Source organism: Tachypleus tridentatus, chromosome 13, assembly GCF_004210375.1.
Source record: "Tachypleus tridentatus isolate NWPU-2018 chromosome 13, ASM421037v1, whole genome shotgun sequence".
Taxonomy (NCBI): domain Eukaryota; kingdom Metazoa; phylum Arthropoda; class Merostomata; order Xiphosura; family Limulidae; genus Tachypleus; species Tachypleus tridentatus.
In genome coordinates this window covers 232,872,799-232,897,662 of record NC_134837.1, presented here as the reverse complement: position 1 = coordinate 232,897,662, position 24,864 = coordinate 232,872,799, and the positions used below count along the sequence as shown (strand labels likewise).

At 34.6% G+C, this 24,864-nt stretch overlaps 2 protein-coding genes across 5 annotated transcripts in view; one reads left to right on the top strand and one right to left on the bottom strand.

Annotated features, from left to right (window-relative positions):
• The window catches only part of RpL24 (ribosomal protein L24), a 399,722-nt gene that overhangs the window by 203,988 nt on the left and 170,870 nt on the right, over positions 1 to 24,864 (bottom strand). The window lies entirely within an intron of this gene.
• Positions 1 to 24,864, top strand: part of LOC143241055 (forkhead box protein O-like) — a 43,450-nt gene that overhangs the window by 4,326 nt on the left and 14,260 nt on the right. Inside the window, exons 3-4 of one of the 4 annotated variants that reach the window (XM_076484522.1) lie at positions 3,030 to 3,131; positions 4,393 to 4,754. In XM_076484522.1, the coding sequence (XP_076340637.1) occupies positions 4,398 to 4,754 (357 nt within the window). In that variant the 5' untranslated portion in view covers positions 3,030 to 3,131; positions 4,393 to 4,397. Of the gene's footprint in view, positions 1 to 3,029; positions 3,132 to 3,601; positions 4,125 to 4,392; positions 4,755 to 24,864 lie in introns of those variants that run through there. The other 3 variants (XM_076484521.1, XM_076484519.1, XM_076484520.1) reach the window with 3 other exon arrangements.

Genomic DNA, 24,864 nt, shown 5'->3' with positions numbered 1-24,864 from the left:
CAGGTGGTTAAGGAACTCGACTCCTAATCCGAGGGTTGCGGGTTCGAATCCCCCATCGCACAAAACATGCCCGCCCTTTCAGCCGTAGGGGCGTTAAAATTTGATGGTCAATCCCATTATTCGTTGGTAAAAAAGTAACTCAAGAGTTGGCGGTGAGTTGTGATGACTCGCTGCCTTCCCTCTAGTCTTACATTGCTAAATTAGGGACGGCTGGCGCAGATGGACCTCGTGTAGCTTTGCGCGAAATTCAAAACAAACCAATTTAAAGTTGTTAGAAGTGTACATAAAAGTTTATGTGGAAAAGCATTTCCTATTTTAAAGTTATTTATACACTAAAGTGATTAATTAAATATATTTATGAAAAAATATAAAATATTGTCATAAATATTACGAAACCCAATTGCTTGAAAAAATAAGTATTGTTAAGCAACAGTAAAAGTTGCGTGACTTTCTGAATATATATAAGTATTCTAAACTTGTTTGTAGATGTCGCCACGACAACAATAGCAACAGCGACAGTAAAGGGATTTCTCAAAACAAACCTTTCTCAAATGTCTCTTCCAACACCACTAGAATATTAAACATTTTGTTAAATGTTTCATACTAATTAAGGTATCCCTCCTGTGTGTTTATATATATATATATTGTTTGTTTGTTTTTGAATTTCGCACAAAGCTACTCGAGGGCTATTTGTGCTAGCCCTCCCTAATTTACCAGTGTAAGTCTAAAGGGAAGGCACTAGTCATCACCACTCACTGCCACCTCTTGGGCTACTCTTTTACCAATGAATGGTGGGATTGAACGTGACAATATGACGCCCCCACGGCTGAAAGGGGAAGCATGTTTGGTGTGACGGGCATTCAAACCCACGACCCTCAGATTATGAGTCGAGCGCGTGAACCACCTGGCCATGCCGGGCAAACTATGAGTCTACGAAGAGATTCTAAACAAATTTAAAAAAAAAAACTATTGTTTATATTCAGAATATATTATATTACCTTTAACTTTATTTCATGCACAAATAATTACGTATAAATATGAGAGTCTTATTTAAACAAAGAAATAATCATTTATGGATTTTTAAAGTTCAATTTATGACATGCTTAACTGCAGAATTAAGCACTAGTAAACTGTATCTTAAAGTTATATATATGCAAAAACGGCTCGTTTGGGTTGAGAAAATATTTTACGTAAAAGAGCGAACAACGTTTCGACCTTCTTCGGTCATCGTCAGGTCCACAAAGAAAGAAAGAGGTAACTGACCGGAAGCTGACCACATGTTTGGAAGGGGTTGTGTAACTGAGTGTCGGAATGTAGAGGACGGTGTTAGATGTTTGAATATATAATTTTATTTTATTATATTTAATATAGGTATAAAGGCGTCCTTTGTATTGGTTTATTTTGGGTTTAAGTTGTTGTATAAGTAAGGCTTCTTTAATTTTGCGTTTGTTTATGTTTGTTTCTTTATTTAGTATTTGAGTGTTTTCTATGGTTATGTTGTGTTTATTTGATTTGCAGTGTTCGAAAACGTGTGAAGGTGACTTTTTATGTTCTTTGAATCTGGTTTCCATTTTTCTACTTGTTTCTCCAATATAGAAGTCGTGGCAGTTATCACATTGTATTTTATAAATAATGTTGGTGTGGTGTTTGTCAGTGTAGTTTTTACATAGTAACATAGTATAGACCTCAGTTTTGTGCCGGGTTTTTGAATAAATTTGGTATTAACTGGAATGTCATATTTTGTTACTAGTTTTTGCCAAATGTTGGTTATTTGTCTGCTGATGTCGGAAATATATGGTATGCAGTAGTATATGGTTTCGTGATTTTTTTATTCTTGAGATATATTTACTTTTGTTGGTTGATTTTGCTTTCTGTCTAGGTGTGTGCGTATAATGTTTTCTACGGTTTCTGGAGAAAACTTATTGATGTTGATGAAGTATTGTTTTATTTTGTCTAATTCATCGTTAATTTTATCAGGTGAGCATAGTTTTATGGCTGTGTTTATTTGGTTTCTTAGCATGTTGCGTTTTTGTTTTGTTTCATGTGCTGAGTCCCAAGGAATGTATAGTCCAGTATGGGTGATTTTTCGGTGGATTTCTGTTTTGAATTGTGTGTCGGTTCTTGTAAGTTTGAGGTTAAGAAATGATATTTGATTATTTTCTTCCTGTTCACATGTGAAGTTAATGTTGGAATGTATAGAGTTAATGTGATTGAAAAAATTAAGTATGTGTTCTGTAGATTTGAATCCCGCAACCGTGTCATCTACATATTTGTACCAGTATAGTGGTGTATGTAATGCTGTGTTAATTGCTTCTTGTTCGCTCTTCTATGTAAAATATTTTCGCAACCCAAACGAGCCGTTTTTGCATATATATTTCTCTACAAGTGGGTTTTCTCGACATCATTGATTGTATCTTAAAGTTAACTCGTTTGAATGAGTTACCTTCTAAAGTGCATCTCAAAATTAACAAGATAAATTTGAATTATTGTTTTGTAAACCTGATATAAAGGCTACATACGAGCAGAAATATTTACACCTGCTATCATATAACGAGGTAACATAAAGGTGATGTGAGGGAAACACTTAAGCAAAAGTATTAAAAACAGTTATTCTGTGAAATGTAAATTGCATTTAATATGAAGAACATACTTGAGCAAAGATAATAATGCCTGTTGTGTTTAAATTGTAGCTTAAAACTAATGTTAGGAACAAACGTGAACAGAAATGTTAACACATGTCACTTTGTAACTTAAATTTAATGCGAGGACACGCTTCAGCAGAAATACTAACACCTGTTACTCTGTAACGTGTAACTTGAAGCTAATGTGAGAGACACACTTGAGCAGAGATATTAAAAATACCTTACACTTTTAACGATCTTATCTAATTTTTACTGACAAAAGCTATCATTACAATTATTTATACGATTTTTAGTCTATTTAGTTATCTTGAGTGAATAGTATTAAATTGACCAGTCTTTCAATTTCTTCTTTTGTTGATTATTTGCACCGTTTTTATTGTTTCATAGGCACTTTTTTACTCAGCTGAGGATTTTTGTTGCCTTAAATTGTATCTTCGTTTTTGCCACTTGGGATTGATGAAAGTGAGATAAAAATAACAGAAGCAACAGGTAGGATTACAGTTTATTTTAACGTTTAAATTGTAATTTTCCGTATTTAAATAATTGAATTTTAAGAATTTTTTTCTGTATATTGTTCAATTACACACGCATTCAGTAAGACTACGATATTCGATGTTCGATAACATTGAATGTACTTTCAAACAACTCGTCCTTGAGCAGGAATGCCAACTAGATTATTGCGAAATATGTTGTTCTGCACCACCATTTTTCGTGGACACGCGAATTCGTGGAATATGCTTCATGTGAAGCAAAATGGATGATGCACTTAGCCCAGTTATATTATTAATAATCCGTGTCATAGAGTCCCCGCCTGAAATATGGCATAAGTATTACAAGAGATTTACCCTACTCAAAAACCGTGTTCACACTATTGGGTCGCGTTTATCACCGTCGCCATTGACAACCACTACGTCACGTGACGTCAGCTGACGTTGCAATGCCAATTGCGTGGGAAGGCACAAAATGCTCGGTAGACTCAGCAGATCAGAAAGAGTGAGATGGTGCGATGGGGAGCGGCGGAACTGTCGATTTTCTTAATCCAACCGTGACAGACTCATATTCCAGGACTTGTTAAAAAAATAGTTTGTGAAGCTGTGGAACTATCTAACGTAACAACAGCCTCTGTTGTAGATCTGCACACGTGTAAACTAAGGTACTCCAATCGCGGTCTTTAACAAGTATATATATTTACAACCCGCGGAAAGTAGCGCGTGGTACATGGGCAAATATCCCAGTAAACGTGGTTGCAACTTCCTCAACATTATCGAATCGTGAGACACTTAAAGGAACCAATAAGTTATGTTGCAATGTAAGACGCAAGGTGACAGAAGTGAAGACCATAATATGTGTAATGCCACACTTTTTCTGAGCCCTTATGTTATAAATAGCATGTGCTTACTTAACATATAAATAATCTTATTAGGTCTGAGAATAATTATCATCATATTTCAGGAAAAGACAATTTCGAAAAATATCTTGGAAGTAGGTGTTAACTTGTTTCGTATTTCTATTGCATAACTAGAACTCAACTTTCACTTCGTCTTTAACCCGCACAAAACGAGCCAAACTTTAGCTTCTTATTAATGTTTTGTTGTATTATTTATCTTCAGAAGGTATCAATTAAGATCGTCCCATTTAGTTTTAGATCAGTTAAGATAAAACATTTTACTATCCATTTGAGCATCTCACTCTGAATTTTATTATTTTAAGTATTAACATCTAACACTTTAAAATCTTTTCTACTCTGAAGCTAAAATGGAAGCATTAGAAATTGACCCAAACTTCGAACCTCAGACACGAGCTCGCTCTAACACTTGGCCCTTGCCCCGTCCGGAAAACTTTGCGGAGAAAGACGGCGAAGAGAAGCCAGCTATTCCCGCTACTGTCTATGAACATGCAGGGTCCCCCGCAGAGACCAACGGGCAGCCACCACGGAAAAACACGGCCCGAAGAAATGCATGGGGAAACATGTCGTATGCCGATTTAATAACACAGGCAATCCAAGCATCACCCGAAAAACGGTTAACTTTGTCTCAAATCTACGACTGGATGGTCCAGAACGTACCATACTTTAAAGACAAAGGAGAAAACAATAGTTCTGCAGGTTGGAAGGTAAGGAGTTTCGATCCCCTACGTGTGTAATTATTTTTAGATCATAAAAAAGTGTCCACACTTTGAGCGTCAAGATCCGCTAATTTGATTAAGAAAGTAGAAAATAGGTATTTTTAAAAAATCACCAAAAGAGCTTATTCAGCCTTTTCCAGTGTCACAAAACAACAGGTTTTCTCTTGTCAATGTTTTTTCCTTAAAATTTGTGATACCATTTTTCGGTTGCGTATTATTCAATGATCAACCTCAGCTTCCTGTCTTGCACTCACTCTCTAGTTGAGTAGAAGATGAAATATTTTAGCATCTCGATAAGTAGTTATTATCAGTATCCCACATTAAGTTTACACTTTTCATGTCCAAACTTGTTTTCGTTTGTAGGAAACACAATTCGTCTTGTGATTAAACAACTTTCTTAACGTATATCAAACCTGAAGCAAACTTGATCTTTATTCGATCTTAATAATTAAAATAAATGTTGTTGTTATCAGAAATAAAACACCGTATTTATTGAATACAGATTATTCATTATAGTGTAATGAGAGCAACTGATATGTTCATGATATTTGAGTATCTTAGATCGCTATGCAGGAAACCAGAAAAGTGCAAGTTTTCTTTGGCAGACGTATTTTTTATTTATTGACAGTTACTCTTTCTTCCAGATACTGAAATTGTAAATCGCATTAACAGATTCTCAGATGATGTATACATTATAATAATTCACTTTTATAAAGTGCATTCAATATCTATCTTCGAAGCACTGATCTTAAAAGACATCCTTACAAGAAAGTTTTGTATTTTTTATGAGATCGTACCGCAGTTATTCAAAACATTATGCATGTTCATAGTTTTAAAACGAAGATATGGAGAGTCAAAAATTCTTATGAAAGAAATGCGTTGAACATATTTACACTCTTGAGGCGAGACGAATTTATTTTAATAAAAACTTTTCCTGAAGAAGTTATAACAGAGAGAGCAGACAGGTTTTGAACCCGAGATTCTGCGTGAAATTTTTGCTTTTATCGCTTCAAATATCGTATCTTAAGTAACTCAGACCTCAGACTTTAAACTGATTGGTTAGGTCAAAATATGACAAGATTCTAGGTCCAAACTGCTTGTAAAAGCTCCTATGATCAGTTTATAGTTAATAGGTATTTTGTGTTTGAATAATCTAATATTTAGTTCCTCTTTTTTCAGTCGGATCATCAACTTGTGACGTGTTTCCTTTCTTTTTGGATTTAATAATTTATTTTGTATCCGTTTCTTTCACAATATCATCAAGTCAGGTTGTACATAGTTCTAATGCGATCACCATCTATGACATGTCCACGTATTTTCGGCCCGGCATGGCCTAGCGCGTAAGGCGTGCGACTCGTAATCCGAGGGTCGCGGGTTCGCGCCCGCGTCGGGCTAAACATGCTCGCCCTCCCAGTCGAGGGGGTGTATAATGTGACGGTCAATCCCGCTATTCGTTGGTAAAAGAATAGCCCAAGAGTTGGCGGTGGGTGGTGATGACTAGCTGCCTTCCCTCTAGTCTTACACTGCTAAATTAGGGACGGCTAGCACAGATAGCCCTCGAGTAGCTTTTTGCGAAATTCCCAAACAAATCCACGTATTTTCATATTTTAATCTGAGTTCTAACCTCTCTTTTAAGTAGGTCATTAGTTTGTCTAGTAACCTTATGTTTTTTGTTAGTCCCTGGTGTATCTATTTTCTCGTGAATCACCTGTCTCTGTTGAACACTACAATCTTACGACCATGCTATGCTCTTGTCCTTCTTTTTTTTTTCGGAGTATTTTTACCTCCACCTGTCAGATTCCCATCATGTTTTACCAAACCCTTTTCCCTAGGGTTTAAGCGTATGTACATCCTCCGCTGCAGTACGTTGAATGTCCCTCTTCTCTAGATATACAACCTGTTTAAATGATCGTTCAAATCTCCAGTTCTTATTGTATTATCCAATGTTTTATCCAGACGTTTAAACTAAGCTGTATTTCCTTCTTGTCCAGATACCTAACATATATTTTGCCCCCTTCTGCCTGAAAGTAACCTGAATTGTACCTCATTAAGTATTGACTTGTTCTAATGCGTACACTCAGAACGTCAATCTGTATTTCATCCTATTTGATGCAGATCGTTCAAATGAGTTATTTAACCTCCTTAATCCCAGTTTTGTGATGTAACCACGTATTACTGAAATGTTATGCTTTTTTCTCCATACCCTCTTTAACCCAGATATATAGTTTATGTTTTAACCTCTTTTTGACCAGACCACCAGTCTGTGTTAGTACCCCGTTATTACAACATCTCCAGTTTGTCTAGTACCCTCTCTCGTTTGTACCTGTTATCTGTGTTTTACCCTTACGCATTGCCATTTCTAAGAACTGATGTTGTAAATAAACGCTAGATAAAATTCTCCTCTCTAAAATTTCGGGGAAGCAGAGCTAAAGACTGTATAATCATAACTGTGTCTATGCTCCATATCACTTCAGTATCTAGTACTCCTTATAGTCCTTACTGCTTGACCCTCATGTTTTTATTGGAAATCCCGTCTTGGACACATCTTTCAATAAAGTGAAATGTTGTAACCAGTTTTACTAAACACGTTGAATTTTCTTTCTTAGGAAGTGGCTTTAAAATATTTTATAAACTGCACTTCATCGCATATAGTTAGTAGTTAACCAATGGTAATGAACAGGTCCAGGTCAAATGCCTCGTTATGCGTGTGTGTAGTACATATGAGGACTTTTTTTACGTCATGACTTTCTCTAATACACGAGGCAGTTCGGTCAGAGCAGTTAATATTATAGTATGCACAGTTGTGGCCTAGTGACGTAGCAAAGTTATACAACTCACCGTTCACTGACTTGGAGATTCTCTAAAATGCGTAACTTGATAACGCACTTCCGTGAGAACTGGTTTTCATAATCGTAAGGATAACATCATTATTATTTTATTTATATCGATATCAGTTTTAATTTGTTTACGACTTGATGGTGCACAAAGTTGGTCAGAGCGAAGACAAGTTTTTGTCACATTTTGGGTTTGTCAACACACTAAAGTTAGCTTTAATCACAGAAAAACTTGTTTATGGACCAACATTTATTAGTGTTATTGTATGTTAAACGATGAATCCATCTAACTCCTTATCTTACAAAAAACTATTTGTATTCCTGATACTGGATTAGACAATTTGTGATCGTATGTCTTCTGATCCTGTATCTTATATATCACATGAACCTATTTTAAATCCTATGTTAAACCCTCTAGATCAGTGGTTCCCAAACTTTGGTGGCCTTCGCACGTCTCTCCTAAAAGGTGTACATTTATGCGCACACTCGCACTTAAAGCAAGTTCATTTCTGTCTTCCTTAATCATCAGTTATCAAAACCAAAAACTGTCTCCATGTTCATGTTAATATAGGCCTTTTCCACGCATGCCCTGGGCCCTCATTTCGTACCAAAGGGAACCTCCGCTCTAGATGTTAACTCTATACTAAATAATGAGACTTTTCGTTCTACAGACCTCTTAAAATCTTGATTTGACATCAAAGAATTATTTGACCTTTGATCCTGCATTCAGTAATTTAAAACGTATTTTATCCTCCGATGGCTTTGACATTAAAATAAATAAAAAGTACAGAAAGACTAAAGCAACTTTCTGTGTCATAGAACTTTAACTTAAAATCGTGACCATTGTCAAGGGTGCTTTCAAAATTGTTTCAAAGTGCATTATTTTTGCGGATATAAATATTTTAGACAGAACTAACCGCTTTGTAAAGTCACAGTGAGAGACTATAACATCATAATAAAGGACTAACCTTACACTATTTTGTAAAAAACACACCATTTCTTTGATTTATTATTACAAGTCAAAGATACGGTGAGACAGTTTTCACTTTTAATTCTGATACACAGGAGTGACAGTTGAACGTAACAGTTATCTAAAAGTTTGCTTTTAAACATTCATATATATATATATACTTATTGAAGAACTTTTCACCTCTGTGTCAGCAATGTCAGATAGCCTAATAGTAAGACATCGAAAGTGATCTTACAACCAACCACTGTGTGGAAGGTCGTTTCACGGGGAAACAATTCTGGTGGACCTCGTGCCTCGAGCTAAATATGTATGTAGCTCGAGCAGTACGAGAACGAGCACTGCTCAACCAATAAATACATTTAGCGAGGAGACTGTGTGACCTGGAACGCACGGCCTTGTCTAAGCCTCAGGGCCCAAATCAACATCCAGGTCATTTTTAAGGCGGCGTTTATCTCTCATTTATACTAAGCTCCAAGCAAGTACTGTGTGGCATGCAAGAGGTGGTTAGTCACCGTGGATGTTAAATAGCGCACCTTTTTACACTGGTGCCTGATGTTTGAAAATATAACTAACGGCATCAACTAACCCTTTTGTTAATATGCGTTGTGGTAATGTTTTCGTAATATATTATACACACACACACATGACTCAAGCGAAAATATTACCATTTCAAACCCCTTGTAGTCATTATTATTTCATTCGTTTGTAGAAATTGCACGAGGTCAGTTTTGTTTCTTGTAGTCATGAAATTATTTGTATAAATTTAGAAAGAAGCGTTGAAACATTCAATTGATATAATATTCAATCTATATGGTGCACCTAATAACAAAACGTTGTGATGTTAACTGGTAAATACAGCGAGGCGAGGGTTGCAATGTCAAGACATAAGCTGTATTTAGTAACAGCTTACTATAACTTACACATCGATGGCAAGTAAGATTTATTGAATTTTAAATGCGGAACTCTACTTTTGAATGTTTTATGTTGTTGTTTTTTTTAATTTCGCGCAAAACTACACGAGGGCTATCTGCGCTAGCCGTCCTTAATTTAGCATTTTAAGACTAGAGGGAAGATAGTTGGGCTACTCTTTTACCAACGAATACTGGGATTGATCGGATGAAAGGACGAGCATGTTTGGTGTGACGGGAATTAAAACCCGCGATTCTCGGATTACGAGTCGAGTGCCTTAACCACCTGGCCATGCCGAGCCTCATATGTTTTAGGTCTTACAGATATAAAGACTAAAAGGCCCAGTGTATAAAATGTGTGAAAGAACGTTTCATATTTTATCCCATTAACACGTCTTAGAGGCCGCTGCGCAATATAATTATTTTACATTTCTATTGGATAAATAAGGCAGAGGAAAAGAAAACAAGCTATTTTAAATATTTTTAGTTAAGTAGCTCTAGTGACTGATAACGAAAAACAAATGCATACAAAATTCTAGAGTAGCACTAATGTATATCAACATACCCTCGAACGACGAACGACTGTTTGTACCTAACGTTTCACTAGCGCAGGAAGAAGTTATATAAAAAGGCAGTTTTTCTTTACACGTATATATAAGTAGATAAGTCTCCAAATAGTCTCTTTCCTGTATTAGTCGAAGCCTTCCTGTGCAATATTTCAAACAACGAAGACACATCTTAGTCTTCTAAACACTGCAAAGATTCCATTTTGTTTTCTAATAATTGGAATATCCCAGTTGCTTTCTTATTCCTGGCTTTCCCTTCTCTTCACAATAACTGATTGAATCCTTTTTTTTTCTTCTTACATACTGTGAGAGTTACGGGTATTCCACAAGTAACTTTCTATCTCGTCCTAACATTTTCTGTTTTCTGGTTCATACTTAATTTTATTTATATCTTAATACTTTTTTCTTTATTTTATTTCTTTAATTTTTGATACTCTCGTGAACATTTTATTTATCTATTTATCTCATTGTAATGTTTATTTCTGTCACTATCTTTATAAAAGTGTTTATTTTTGCTAGTGCCACAATAAACGAGTCGGGCGTAGTAGCTGAGATTTTGTTATGCCGGACTTAAATGTGAGGGATACACGTTCTGTTGCTCCCCCCCCCAAGAAGAGAGTGACAGTGAAAACCCCCTACTGTATAAGGGTTGATACAGGGTAACTGGCTAGCATGTCCGACTCTGGATTCAAAGTTTTTTGTTCACGCCCCATTAACACCAAAAAATTTGAGCTCCATACTTTGGGACAGTGAGTGCATTACAATAGTGACTGATGTTAAATTTCAATGGTCGGTCTAGCGAGTGTAACTCAAGAACTATTGGGTTCTCGATTTCTATATACAGTAGAAATACGTCGTTCCTGAATAGACGTCTTTAATTCTTTCTTACCCTGATGAGCACAGTAAACGTCTGTCGTTACCTGGATGTACGTTCTTATTTCGTCCTCACTGAGATAAATGATTTTACTTATGTCATTTCCTTGATAATAATTTTTTTATTTCCGTTATTATCTATAAGAAGTAATATGTGATTTCCGATGTTTTATCTATAGACTATTTCTGCGTCCGTGAATAAATGATGTTTTCATTGGTCATTATCTGGTTAAATGTATTTCTTTCATTCATTATCTCGATAACAGTTGCATTAGTTTGTAACTACTTTTGTAAACTTTTTTTTTTTACATTTTGTCATAGTTTCAATAAAATAATTAAAGTTTTTCATTATCTCCATAAACGCTATTTCTTGCCTTGCCTCAATAAATTCATTTAATGTTGTCTTCACCTCAATAAATACTTCTGTTTCTTTAATTAAGTTGATAAATATTTTGTTTTGTCATTTTCTCTATCTGATTACTTGTTTATCTTTCACTTGTTACCTTGTTAAATGTTTTTAATTATCTTTGAATGCTATAGAACATTTGGTTGGTCTTATTCTTGGTTTTTCATTTACTTTTGACTAGTTATTCTGCTTATTTCTGCTTTTTGATAACTCAGAAAACAACTAATTTATCCTACAAGCAGAATATGTACGATTCTATTGAAATTGGTTGTATTTACTCGAAGTAACAGTTTTTTGTCCATTAACATTCGCTTTCATTTGTAGTTACTCAAACATCATAAGACATCTGTAGAGGTTTATAGTCCATCTGATGCAAGTCATTTTGTTTCCTTTTTTTCTTTAAGTGCAAGAAGAGTATCGACGTAAACATTCAGTTTCTTCTCAAAATTCTTTATGTTAGTAACCCTAACATTTCTGACGAGACCTTGACTTTATGTGTGATACTACTAAATATGTTTACTAATAAGATTCTTCTGAAACGTTCAACACTGGACTTTAAATAGGAGTGGGAAAAAAATAAAGGTTAGTCCAAAGTTTGAAATTTAAAGATATTTTCATTTAGAGCTTATTATTACTCAAGCACGTCTGTATTGTGATTTGGGTCTTCTAACTTAAAACTTAGAAAGCAAGTAACTTTGTAAGAAAAACTGAAACTTGCAAAAATCGTAGTCAAATTCCAGACTTATATGTATATTTTTTTAGAGTTTTAGATATAGAAAAAAGAATAATTGATACATTTATTTACACTAAATACAGTCTGTATAAACCTATAAAAAACAAATGTTTAAATCAAGTATGGTATCCAAAAACTAGTTTTAACGATTTTCATTAAATCAAAATAGGTACTTTTATGTATGGTTTTGTATACAGACTTGCTAAATCTAACGCAGAATCTACGGGGTATTCCTACCCAATTGCGATAAGACATACATAGCCTGGTGACTTGAATGCTCTTCTAGTATCTTGAGGGTCGCGGGTTTCTCGTCACCGAACATGCTCACCCTTTTAGTTATGGGAGCATTATAATGTGACAATTAATCACATTATATCTATTCAATATTAATTGGTGAAAGAGTAGCTCGAGAGTTGGCGGTGGGTGGTGTTGACTAATTATCTTTCCACTAGTCTATCCCTGCTAAATTAAGGACGGCTGATGCAGGTAATTATTTGGTAGCTTTGGTCGAAATAAAAACAAAACAAAAACTATCCAATTTATTTAAATAAGAATATCATATCACCTAACTTTTTACGCCGTCTCGATTAAGTAAATTATTGTATCCACGCGATATTCTTACCTTGACTTGTTAAACTAAGTACTTGCTCAATGTGGTATTCTTACTTAGCTTTTTTTATCCAGGTGTGGTGTCCACATAGCATTCTTATCAAGTGTGGTATTGATATGAAATTCTTAAGTAGTCCCACTAAACCAAATGTAGTCATCGCATAGCATTTTTAACCAGCGTTTTAAAATCAAGTGTCATATCCACAATATATTAACACACTCCATTGATGAATTAGCTACTGCATACATTTGATATTTTTATTAGGTCTGTTTAAATCAATTGTGCTATTTCCACTACGTTTCGATAAATCAAGTATGCTATTTCCACTACATTTTGATAAATCAAGTGTGCTATTTCCACTGCGTTTTGGTAAATCAGGTGTGATATCCATATGAAGCTCTGGCTCAATCTGTTTTTTTAAAACAAATATGATATTCTTGTGGTATTTTCATTTTGATAAACCAAGTATTGTATCCTTGTGTTATTATTCTTAGATTAAATAATCTATCCAAGTGGTGTTTTTTATCCGGTCTTGCTTTTAAATCAAGTGTGGTGCATGTGCAGCATTATTAAAAGTTTTACCTAACTGTTAGTATTGTTACATAATTTTGAAGTAATTCTTGAAAATAAAAAGTAATAACAATTACAAAAACATTCTAAAGAGTTAGTTGTAAATTCAGTTTCTTTGAATGAAAATTATTCTCTATTTCAACCTAAGTAAAAGATTATTTTTGATAAATTAAGAACTCGCTGCATGTAGCAACTGAATAGTTTATTATGCATAGATTTTTGTGTGGGTAGATTTTATTTTAAGTTTTATAAAATTAAGCTATTGTTATATTACAGTAATATCTCCAGTCTTGACTCATTTTGGAGTTTCCTTTTAGCTGCACGATAATTTCTCGAAAAGGATGATGGGACTTTTAGTTTCTCGTCTTCGATATAGGTCATGGCGTGAGGATACAGAGCGTGGGGACTATGGAATGGGAGGGTCTAATCACTTTCCACTCTATCCCTGACAAGCACTTTTCTCGGATGATCACATGACACACTGTAAAGATATAGACTTGCTTTTCTGTACTGTAAAAAGCTGTTGTCATACATCACCCCCCCGCAATGTGTCAGAAAAAATATAAGATATAGTGTGTGCTGAGTTATGAAGTTACGTTAGAAGCATTCTCACATTTAATGTAGCTTGTTTTCGTGCACGCCATTATGAGTAAGATAGAAGGCCGAAGAAGGAGGATGTTTTTTTTTTTCCAACATTTCAGAAACGTTCTCTGATTGGTCGTTCTAGGAATTAAAGCCAACATCCGTTAAAAGCGAATGTTTACATAACCAGAAAACCTCTATAATAGATTGGAATATTTAAAATCAAACAGGCCACAAATATTTATATATTTGAGAAACCTGTCGATGACAGGCCAACAGAGAAATAGTTACCTTTAGTACTGTACTTCCAGGCGTACATTTAATATGCTGTTTTAATATCATTCATAACAATCACCTTCGATTATTTATTAGTAAATTAAATCGTTTTGATAAATGTTGGATGATTTTGAACAATGCCACATTTAGCTTCTTGTATTTTTTACTCCCGTAAAGCCTTTGAAACGTTTGATCGCTAGGAGTGAATTTAAAGCCCCTTCTACATTTCATTATGACAATCGCTCTCAAGTAGTTATTAGTAAATTGAAATTGCTACCTTTTGATGAGTTTTCCTGGTGAAATGGAGCATCAGCGAAACATCTTTATACGTGGGACGTTTTAATTCTAGGTCGTAATTGAAAAAAGAAAAAGAAACCCTTGCAGATTGAACGCTATGCTCATACGTAAATGGACCGTACAACAAGATAATGCAGAGATAAAAATGTACCAACAACAACAACAAAAAAAAAAAGGATGTGGTTACAGTCGCTCCCAAAACACCTGAACCATAGCATCAGGTGTATTGTCGCAAATCACAAGGTCACCTTAACTAGTATCTGTATATCGTCACAGCACACGTTCGGTAATGCTTACGCATTGCTTCCTATATTAGTCACTTGGTATACAAAAGATGACTTGGTCTTTATATCACTACTTAGGTACGTTTTCTTCCATGGAGAAAGAAGTTCCAATGTTGCTGGATGTTTAGAAAAGTTGCTACCTGTCGCAGCTTGACAAAGTTTCTTCTTTCAACCTCCTGTCTTTAGAGTCACTGCCAGTTATTATTATATGTTTCATATGACGCTGTAAGTTTAAACAAGTAATTTCGTTTCACTGCTTGTTTAATCACTTACGACCTGTCTTGTTTTTTGAATTTCGCGCAAAACTACTCGAGGACTATCTGCGCTAGCCGTCACTAATTTAGCAGTGTAAGACTAGAGGGAAGGCAGCTAGTTATCACCACCCACCGCCACCTCTTGGGCTACTCTTTTACCAACAAATAGTGGGATTGACTGTCACATTATAACGCTCCCACGGCTTAAAGAGCGAGCATGTTTGGTGTGACGGGGATTCGAACTCGCGACCCTCGGATTACGAGTCAAACGCCTTAACTCACCTGGCCATGCCGGACCACCTATCTAGTCAATACTCTGTTTTGGATCATACACACAGTGGTTCTAAAAGCATAACATTGGACTTTTTACACGCTTTTCTAGAGACAGTGGAGCAAAGATAAAAACACAACAATTATAATAATATATATTTATGGTAATATGATTCAGATTATTCATTATAGCCATGTTACAGTAGATAATCTTGGCTGTCATAATATTGTCGTTATTTATCTTTTTTATACCATTATTGATAGAATAACTGACTTATGAAGTCAGACTTCACCAAATCATTAGTTATTTCAATTAGAATATTATAACAGAGTAAGCCTTTCGAAACCCCGTAGCAAGTTATTTTAAACAAATGTCTCTATTAAACCCATAATGGACATGATTACAAAACTATATCAAAATAAATCATGCACACAAAACAAAACAACAGTATTATTAATATAATCTTGCGAAATTTTCAAATAAATCTATAGATACAATATAGCAACAGTAAGCATGATCCGAGACATGTAATAACCTTGCTTGCAAACAGAGAACCCAGTAGTTAGTATTTTCTTTGTAAGAATAGTAACTTTAAAGAATGCAAGAGTTGCTGAGTTCAACCTTTTATTTTTAAAAGATGTTTTGCCAAATACTGCATTATTTAAAGAGACGAAAAACTCGAATATTAATCTACTTGTAGTTGTCTACTTCTGGTTCTTTTCTGCTTATAGTTTGTTTTTTCTACGCCAAGTTTTAAAATAAGCCAAATAAAAAATAAGGTTAAGGGTTCAAAACGAGAGAGGAAGTGAGGATATAATACATGCTTTTATCTATTCATTCAAAGTTGTGTTAAAGAGTTAAAGCAAAAAATGATTAGCAAAGCTTACTGGCAGAAGTCCTTGTTAAGTCTCATTTTTGTTTTATAGGCAGTGGTTCTGTTAAACAAGTAAACTTCGTATGACCCTTACACTGCAGTGTAAATCTCGCCGCACAGCTTGACCCTTGGAATGAGAATGAACTAAGGAAGAACGAATAGTTAGATACAAGTATCTAAGAAATGCAAAGCCCAAAGTTCAGTGGACAATGTTGATAGACTAATTTGGTTTCAAACAACTAAACGAATTCGTCATTGTTTAGTTTTGTTGTCTAATAAAGTGTGCTACTATGCGTTAAATTTATACTAGGTTCTAGCAGAGCAACAATCCAATATGTAGGTGGGTGGGGGTAGAAGGGGATGAGAGGAGAAACCAGGCCGAGGACGGAAACATTTATACACTAAATATTCCGTTGAAGCTTTCTCAGTTTACATCAGATCCGGTTGTTTTTCAGATTCACCACTTGTTCTTTAGGACATCATCTGACATATTGCTGGTTGTCAGTTCATTATGATCCGAATATTGCTGAAAATCTCTACTGTGAACATTAACTGACGAGTCGACAAAACTAAATATCATATAAAGATAGTGATAATTGTTCAGATTATCTCTGCATAAAAAGAGAAGAAAAATATAAGTCTAAAACTGATATTCATTATGGACATTCCTTCCGCTTGGGGAATAGAGATTTACAGTAACTGGGTTGTTCTTTTTTGTATCTAGATCAGAGCAACATTTATTTAGCTTCTCTCATTTCCACAGCCTGCTATGTTCTGGAATATACTTGTCAATTGAATATATTTTTGTTTCACTTCCTTGGGTCTAATCTACTGTAATCTATCCAGAATAATAATTGAAAACAAAGCATGTATTATCATATCGTTATTCATATATTACGATAAACATCAAAATAACTTAATTTCTGTTTATAAATATTGTTTTTTTTTTCATAATGTTTAATTGTTGTTTCATTCTTTTCATAAATTTTGTGATTTTACTCATTTTCTGCTGTTATTTCATATCCGCTTACAAATAAGGCGCTTTTCTATCACTTGAATTAATAGTTCATCTTCCCTAATATCTGTAACATTCTGCAATCCATTGCCTTTATCAACTAATTCCTAATCTGAAAGTCTTCAGGCATATGCTCAATTTTAGACTGTAAAGTGTGGTTTCTGATTCAGTTCATATTTATTAAACAATATCATTTTTCCAACCCTCTTCTATTTGGCAAACTATAAAAATAACTCTGATCTTTCTGTAATCTATCAGGCATGATCATGCTTTCTAATTCCTCTCCTATTTGTCATTAGTTTTAAGTGGCTATTTTTCACTTAAAAATCCTTATGCACATGGAGAATAATAATACATTTCTTGTATGTTATTGATATTTTTGTAGGGGAAATAAGATATACGTATTTATGAATGATCAGTAATGTAGTCACGAAAACTGTGCGTGAATCATCATAATATAAATTGGTAAGAAACGTCGTTTATTTCCAACTTTTTGGCAAACAACGAAACTTGTATTCAAGATGTTTCGTGCGGGGAAATGTAATAGACAATTATTCTTTTTACTTTCGAAAACCTCAGGCCTTCGGTGATATATTTAAAGCACATTTTCTATATGTTGAAAGAAGAGCTGAATTAACAACAGAGGTTAACCACCCCTTTAACTATTTTTTCTTTATATCCACCGTCTAACCCTTGCTAGTAAAATTCGTCACAGATGTCCCTGAAATTCTACTCTTCTTCTTACAAAATGTCCTCTAGTAATAAATTTGAAAGAGCCCATAAAACTGTCTCAAATTCTGTGGTACGAAAGGTTTACGGAAATCTAAGGACCACCCCCAGTCGATTCTACTCTCTCTACTTTTTTGGGAAGGGCTATAGCCGGGTAATGAAAAAGACTACAGTGTAAAGCAAAGTCGAGTAAGCCCTTCGGTCAGAATACCAGCTGCAGTAAAACTATTGTATACACTAGCCTAGACCTAGACCTTCAAGCTGACTCGTTCATGTACCCCATCTCTAGGGCGTCAAGGGCATACAGGCAGAGGTCAAACTAGGTCACGCATGGCTTGGTCGAACTTCGAGATATGAATCCGTCCAACAGTGGATGGTCTGTTTCCATTGTTACTTGGTAGGGGTGTTACTCCATTGTTACCTAGGCGGACAATGGCAAATAGTTAAAAAACGGGGTTGTGAGTGGAAGTCTGTGGGCTGTCATCCCACCTAGTAGATACTACAGTTGTTAGAATAATATGACACGATTTTAAAACAGAATGTTATGTCTGTTAACTTGATTCTTTATGAACTAATCACTTGGCCTCTTATGCATTTGAACACTTCATTTAAGAATGTTCTGTTTTCAGAAAATACACTAAATCACTAGTAGGTAATATTACAAGCCATATGGCTGAGCCTTCACTCGTCGGTACTTTACACACACACACCACAAGTTCTTCTACTATGATACTTTACACACAATAGAAATACTTCTACTATGATACTTTACACACAAGAGAAGAGCTCCTAAGATGGCTGTTCATACATATAAAACACTAAAATTACTTCTAGTATTATATTTTATTCACACAAGAAGTGCTTCCACAGAAGTGTTTCTACTGTGATAATTTATAAATACAAGAAGTTTTATATTCGAATGTTTTAGAAAGAATAATCCTATGTTTATTTTTTGTAGGAGAACACCACCTTGCTCCTGACAAAGTCTCTGGTGGAGCTTGTATTTATAACTTGTGTATTCACTTTAGATGTTGCCTTGATTGTTGTTTTAAGAAGACTTACAATTCTGTAGTATTTGCTTAGCACATTTATTGACATAATATTCTTAGGTACGCTTTGTGAAAGCTCTTTTAAAACCTGTATACTGTTCGACAATTAGAATTGTCGAACCCCTTAAGTTTCGTTATTTGCGAACTCCCATTTTAACTTTTCTTCATGTATAAGCCGAAACTTCTTCAGTATCAGACTTTACTGAGTTTGACACTCTTCTCCGTCTTAGCAACAGATTTATATTGCCATGGTAACACACCCTTGTTAAAAATGTGCCTAAAAACCTTTCAAACTGGTGTATAATGGACTATCCACCAACCGAGGCGTGCTCGGTGTTGAGAATGTAGCCACTGTCGGTGGTTTATTTACGGCATTTTATAGATGTAGTTTCTGTTTCCACGAAGCGCAGTGAAACAGGTCTTAGATGCTATTAAAAGTACTATTTTACAACTGAATTTAGCAGTAATTCCTGTTGTTAATTTTTTTTCTCTTCAGTTAACAAGAATTATGACAATGTACGACTACATACACACGCACACATTTTTGTTCAAGAACTGATGAAGAACTCGTAGATACGCAAGTTTGTGTGCATGTAATTCAATAACTGTTCTGTTTATAAACTCACTTATAATATTGTAAGAAGTGTTGTGTGCTATTTGGGTTTTGCTAAAGATAGACATTTAACGTTATTCTGAAACGTGTTAGTTAAACTAGAAGTAAAATTCTAATGAGCTTCGGTACGTCTAGACCAAGTTTTAGACAATCAAGATAAATAAATACAAACCTGTGTTAATTATCTAAGCATCGCGACTATTTATTAAGCTTAAGCCAACATAAGTTATATTGCTGCTTCCTGGTCAGCATGTATTGCCGGTTTTGACGCCATAGATCACGTGACCTTCGCGTCTTTTTCTTTGGCGCCTACCATGTGGAGCCAAATCTGACGTCTAGGTCATATGACCGTACGTGGTCATAGCATCTCCATATACGGTTGTCTAGTCTGTCTGTCTGTCCGGGAGGCGGCTGTTTGTGGAATAATGAAACCGGTTTGTATCGTTACAGGAACATTTGTATAAGACACTAGGACGTAAACATTTAAGCATTTATAAAAAATATTATAAGCAAGGTCTACCTCAGAAAAACAAAAAAGTACTTCAATGAGTTTTGAAATATCAAATTATTTTCTTTACTCTATAATTTTAAAATTACACTTAAAAACTTTTGGTATTTCGGTTTATTGATATCCGCCAGAAATAAATAAAATGTATACACAAAATACATGTTCCGGAAGTATACAGAATATTAATATGAACGCTAACAGCAAGGAAGACATGTGACACAAATGAATAAATGAAATAATATGTCTATTCACAATGATATTTTTGTGTTTTTACTTACCAGCCAGTTTACCAAATGTTTTTCAGAAGAAGATAAAATGAAAAAGACAAAAAATGCGAACAAATGTTTTAAGCATTTTTATATTGTACACTCGTAATTTTAAATGTTTTTTTTTATTATAACGTATTATCGAAATTCTAAAATGAAACGAAAGATTTTCATAGATTTGTTACAATGTAATAAAGATTTTCATAGATTTGTTACAATGTAATATTTCTATACATCTCACTACTACCAGAGTACCAGCTAATTGAAAAGTTTAATGGCTGTAATAAATTTATATGTTCGGATACCACAGAGCCTGACTTTAAACACTTAAGTTACGCGGAAGGAAGCTGATATTATCTTTAGGCACGTGCCCTGCACCTGATGTACTACACTTAACGTAATCGGCCGTGAAAGGGCCTCCCATTATTACGCAAGCTGGGAACCCAGGACTTGTAATACATCACGAGACTTCACAAAATCTTTTGACTTCGTGGTGTGAAGGCCTGCATGGGATTTAGTTCCTCTCTTGAAATTCTTTTTCTTCTTTAATGACGTAATAAGTACCTCCCCATTTGGGATTTCCCTTGCAAGGTCATTTGGTACTTGAGTACTAAATCAGTTCCTTGGGTTTATGTGTATTGAGTACCCATACCAGGCCTCTGGTAGTTTACTATTAATTTAGTTTATTGTGTTTTTGTGTATTAAGACACTTTAAACACGAACACTAAATTGTTTCGTTGTGCTGTTGGGCGTTAAGTACAGTTGCAAGGTCATATCACGATATGTGAACAACAAGGAGAGAATTTGGTTATTAAAGATTGTCACTAAGGGAAATACAAGTTCAAAGATACTCCTTACTTTACACGGAAACATCGATTTCCTCTTAATAAAATGCAAACTTCCACTACTGTCTACAACAATTCATTCCATAAACCAATCACATTATCATAAAAATCTAATTAAGCTAAACTCAATTTATAAATAGAGCCTAGCTTGTCTTCTCCAAATCTTAAACTCGGATCCTCTTTTCACACTGTTTACAGTAAGTCTTTCTTCAACCCCACCGATATGAATTTCTTGGTTAATCTTCTCAATAGCATCTTGTCAGTTTTTGGAAAATCTAAGTACACTAAGGCCCCTTTTCATCATCCAGATAACAATTAATATCAACTAACTTCCATCATCTAGGTAACAATCAACGTTCTTAAGTAAACAGAACAGTAAGACAACATTTACCATCAGCGAATCCATGTTATCCTTCTTTAATGATATTGCGCTTCAATAAATTATTTTACGAAGATTCTTGTATCAGAATGACTAAAATTTTCCTAACTACTGAAGTAAGACTAACTGACTTATGATTTCTAGGGCAGTTCCTTATAATATCCTTTAACAGTAGGTTTAACATCAGTAATCCTCTGCAAGTCTCCAGTTTTCAGGCATCTGCTTACTGTCTACTGACCAATCAAAATGAACAAGAGAAGTTTGCATATCTCACCTTTGATCTCTTTTAAAACCATGGGAAAAAACATGATCTTGTCATGGTGCTTAATCTATTTTAAAATTCCTTAATCTTTCTACTCGCTACTAAGGGATTAATACCCACGTGATTAACATAAGTATAAAATCCGTTCGTTGTATTTTTGGTTATTAACACTCCTACGAAAAGTGGGGCCTAATAGGCCCCAGAGCAACTTGAAAGGTTATTAATATTAGGCTAATAAATTTGTATTTAAATGAAATTTCCATTTCATTTAATGAAATGAAATCAATCAATGAAATCAATTGATGAAATTGATTGATGAAATGAAATATTATTTCATTTGATGAAAGGTTATTAATATTAGGCTAATAAATTTGTATTTATTTCATCAAATGAAATACATCAGGATAAATTGAAACAGTAACAAATGTTGGAATTCTCTTTTCTTTATACGTAGACTGCTACATGTATGCTGTTAATGTTTTATACTTTACTGTAGATAAATTCAGATGAGTATGGACAACATTATGTTATTTGTTATCCTTATACTGGTTGTGCCGTGTACTTATGTTATACAGGGAATTTGACTGAATTCATAATTGCCTTCTGGAAAAAGAAACACAATAACAACAAGTGATTAAACAAAAATTTTCGTTAATGTTATCTCTCGTGGTTAGAACCAAGGATGGAAATATAGCTTGGCAAAAAGCCAACTTTAGGTCAAAACAAATGTCACCTCTTTCAAGGACGTTTCTTTCTTCAAGATTTCGAGTTTTAATGTTGTTGTTTTTTTCTCGAACTTTTAGTAGTGTTTTGGTTAAAAGAAAATACTGAGGTTACTAGTAATTGATTCTTAAGAAGAAAGTCGACAGGTATTATCATGAAAGAATTATTTGATAACAGCATCAGGATGAATTCATTCTTAATAAATCTTAACTGGCTTCGGTTTTATGTAAATTTAAAGCCGCCATACTTATATAAAAACTTGGTAACTCAAACTGCATCAGTGTTTTTTCGAAACATTTCGAGCAAAAAGCACTGGGAAAGACTAGAATCAATACTAAATTTGAAAATCAAATGTTATAATTTGCAACACGATTAATGTAGTTGGACCGTGTTTAAAGGTAGAACAGTTATTGGTTTCCGTCACTTATAAGTATTGATTAAACAGCATTTAATGATACATAAATTTATAAAGAAGTGATAATTTATTAAAGTAACCACATAGGGGGTGCATATACAGTCTATAATTTATTACGAATAGCTATCAGGTATGATTTAAAGTAAATTATAATTTAGTCCAAAGTTTCTATCAAACGTTAACGAGTGATTAACAGTTTTAAAAGGATGTGGAAATAACATTCAACCGTTCGCATCTGAAGAGGTAATATTCTGATAATTTCATTTACTTCTTGAAATTACAAAACTGAAAGTGTGTGTATGAACAACTGTAAACTTATGAAGAGTTGGTTATTAGAGGGCGATTTTTAGAATTTACCACTTTTTACTACGTGTAGCGCACCCTCTGTTTGCGCGTTTTTCTCCATTGTTGTGGATTATATAATAAAACTGCATTACAAGCTCACTTAAATTAAAGAATATTCTAGTCGCTTACTAGCTCAATTATGTGATTGTTAAATCGACTTTACTGCAACCATACGGTTTCACAGGGGGAGTTTGTTATGTTTGCGATTAGGTTTCATAACTCGGAGCTGGAAGTCAGACAAGTGATCTTTGTAACGGTTAATAACACTGAAAAGTACAGGTTTATCTAATCGTTAAACAAAGTTCAGTGACGCCTCACGAGTCGATAACTTATACTAATATATAATGTTTATTATCATTTGAACTGTTACTGAAATTGCTAGTGAAGGTTATTTCTAAATGGCAAAAAAAAAATCCAAATATCGACATTGTCAAATGTTTTCATCATAAGAATTTTGTAAGTTGTTTATAGAGTCATTGCTAGCATTTGTGCCAAATTTCTGCAATATGAGGGGAGTCCTTATTAGGTACTTGTACAAAAACCAACAAAATGGAGGACTGGTGAAAATCCACACAGTTGTGAGGACGTAGAAAAGTTTACTTAAAGTTTTATCAGCAGGTAAAATGAATGAATCACAGATATATATATATATATATATACATATAGAATCATATTTGTAAAGATGTGGAGGATTATTTGTTTGTTTTGAATTTCACACAAAGCTATACGGGGGCTGTCTGTGCTAGCCGTCCCTGATTTAGCAGTGTAAGACTAGAGGGAAGGCAGCTAGTTATCACCATCCACCGCCACCTCTTAGGCTACTCTTTTACCAAAGAATAGTTGGACTGATCATAACATTATAACGCCCCTATGGCTGAAAGAGCGGGCATGCTTAGAGTGACGAGGATTCGAACCCACGATCCTCAGATTACGAGTCGAGTGCCTTACCCTCCTGACCATCCCGGGCCTAATGTGGAGGACTTGCTATTAACAACAACATATAAATGATGGATTTACACACATATATATTCACGTTGTGAAGATATGGAGAAACCGTAATTAACAACAATTTGATAAAAGGAAAAAAACACATTTCCAATGTAGTTAAGATATGAAAGAACCCTTCTTGAATGCATGATGAAATGAAGGACTTGGGTATGTAAAACCACACAGTTAGTAGGATATGAAAATACACATATTAATTGCTTGTTCAACTGCTAAAATGAAAACCATACACGTATGTTTGCATTTGTGTAAACGTAAAAAAACCATTATCACATGATTGGTTGGAAATAGACATGATTGGTTGGAAATAGGTGAAATGAAAGTTTCACTGCTATGGACAAAAAGACAAAAAAAAACGTATTAACGTTACACCTGGTTGGTTGGTCGAAACTGACTGACTTTATTCTTGTTTTCAGTTTGCTGTTAAATCACACTCCTTCTTTTTTCCTAGGTCACTGACCCACCAAGTAAAGACCTTGACTTGAGGTTCTCAGACAGTAAGTACCCCCCCCCCCTGGAAGCCATAAGAGTAAAAATAACCACCCTCTTTCACCAACTTCAGTTCTAACCCCTTGTCTTCTTCCGTCTGTTGAAATTTGCAAGGTCACGAAGCCTAAGGGAGATTTCTGTCCCTTG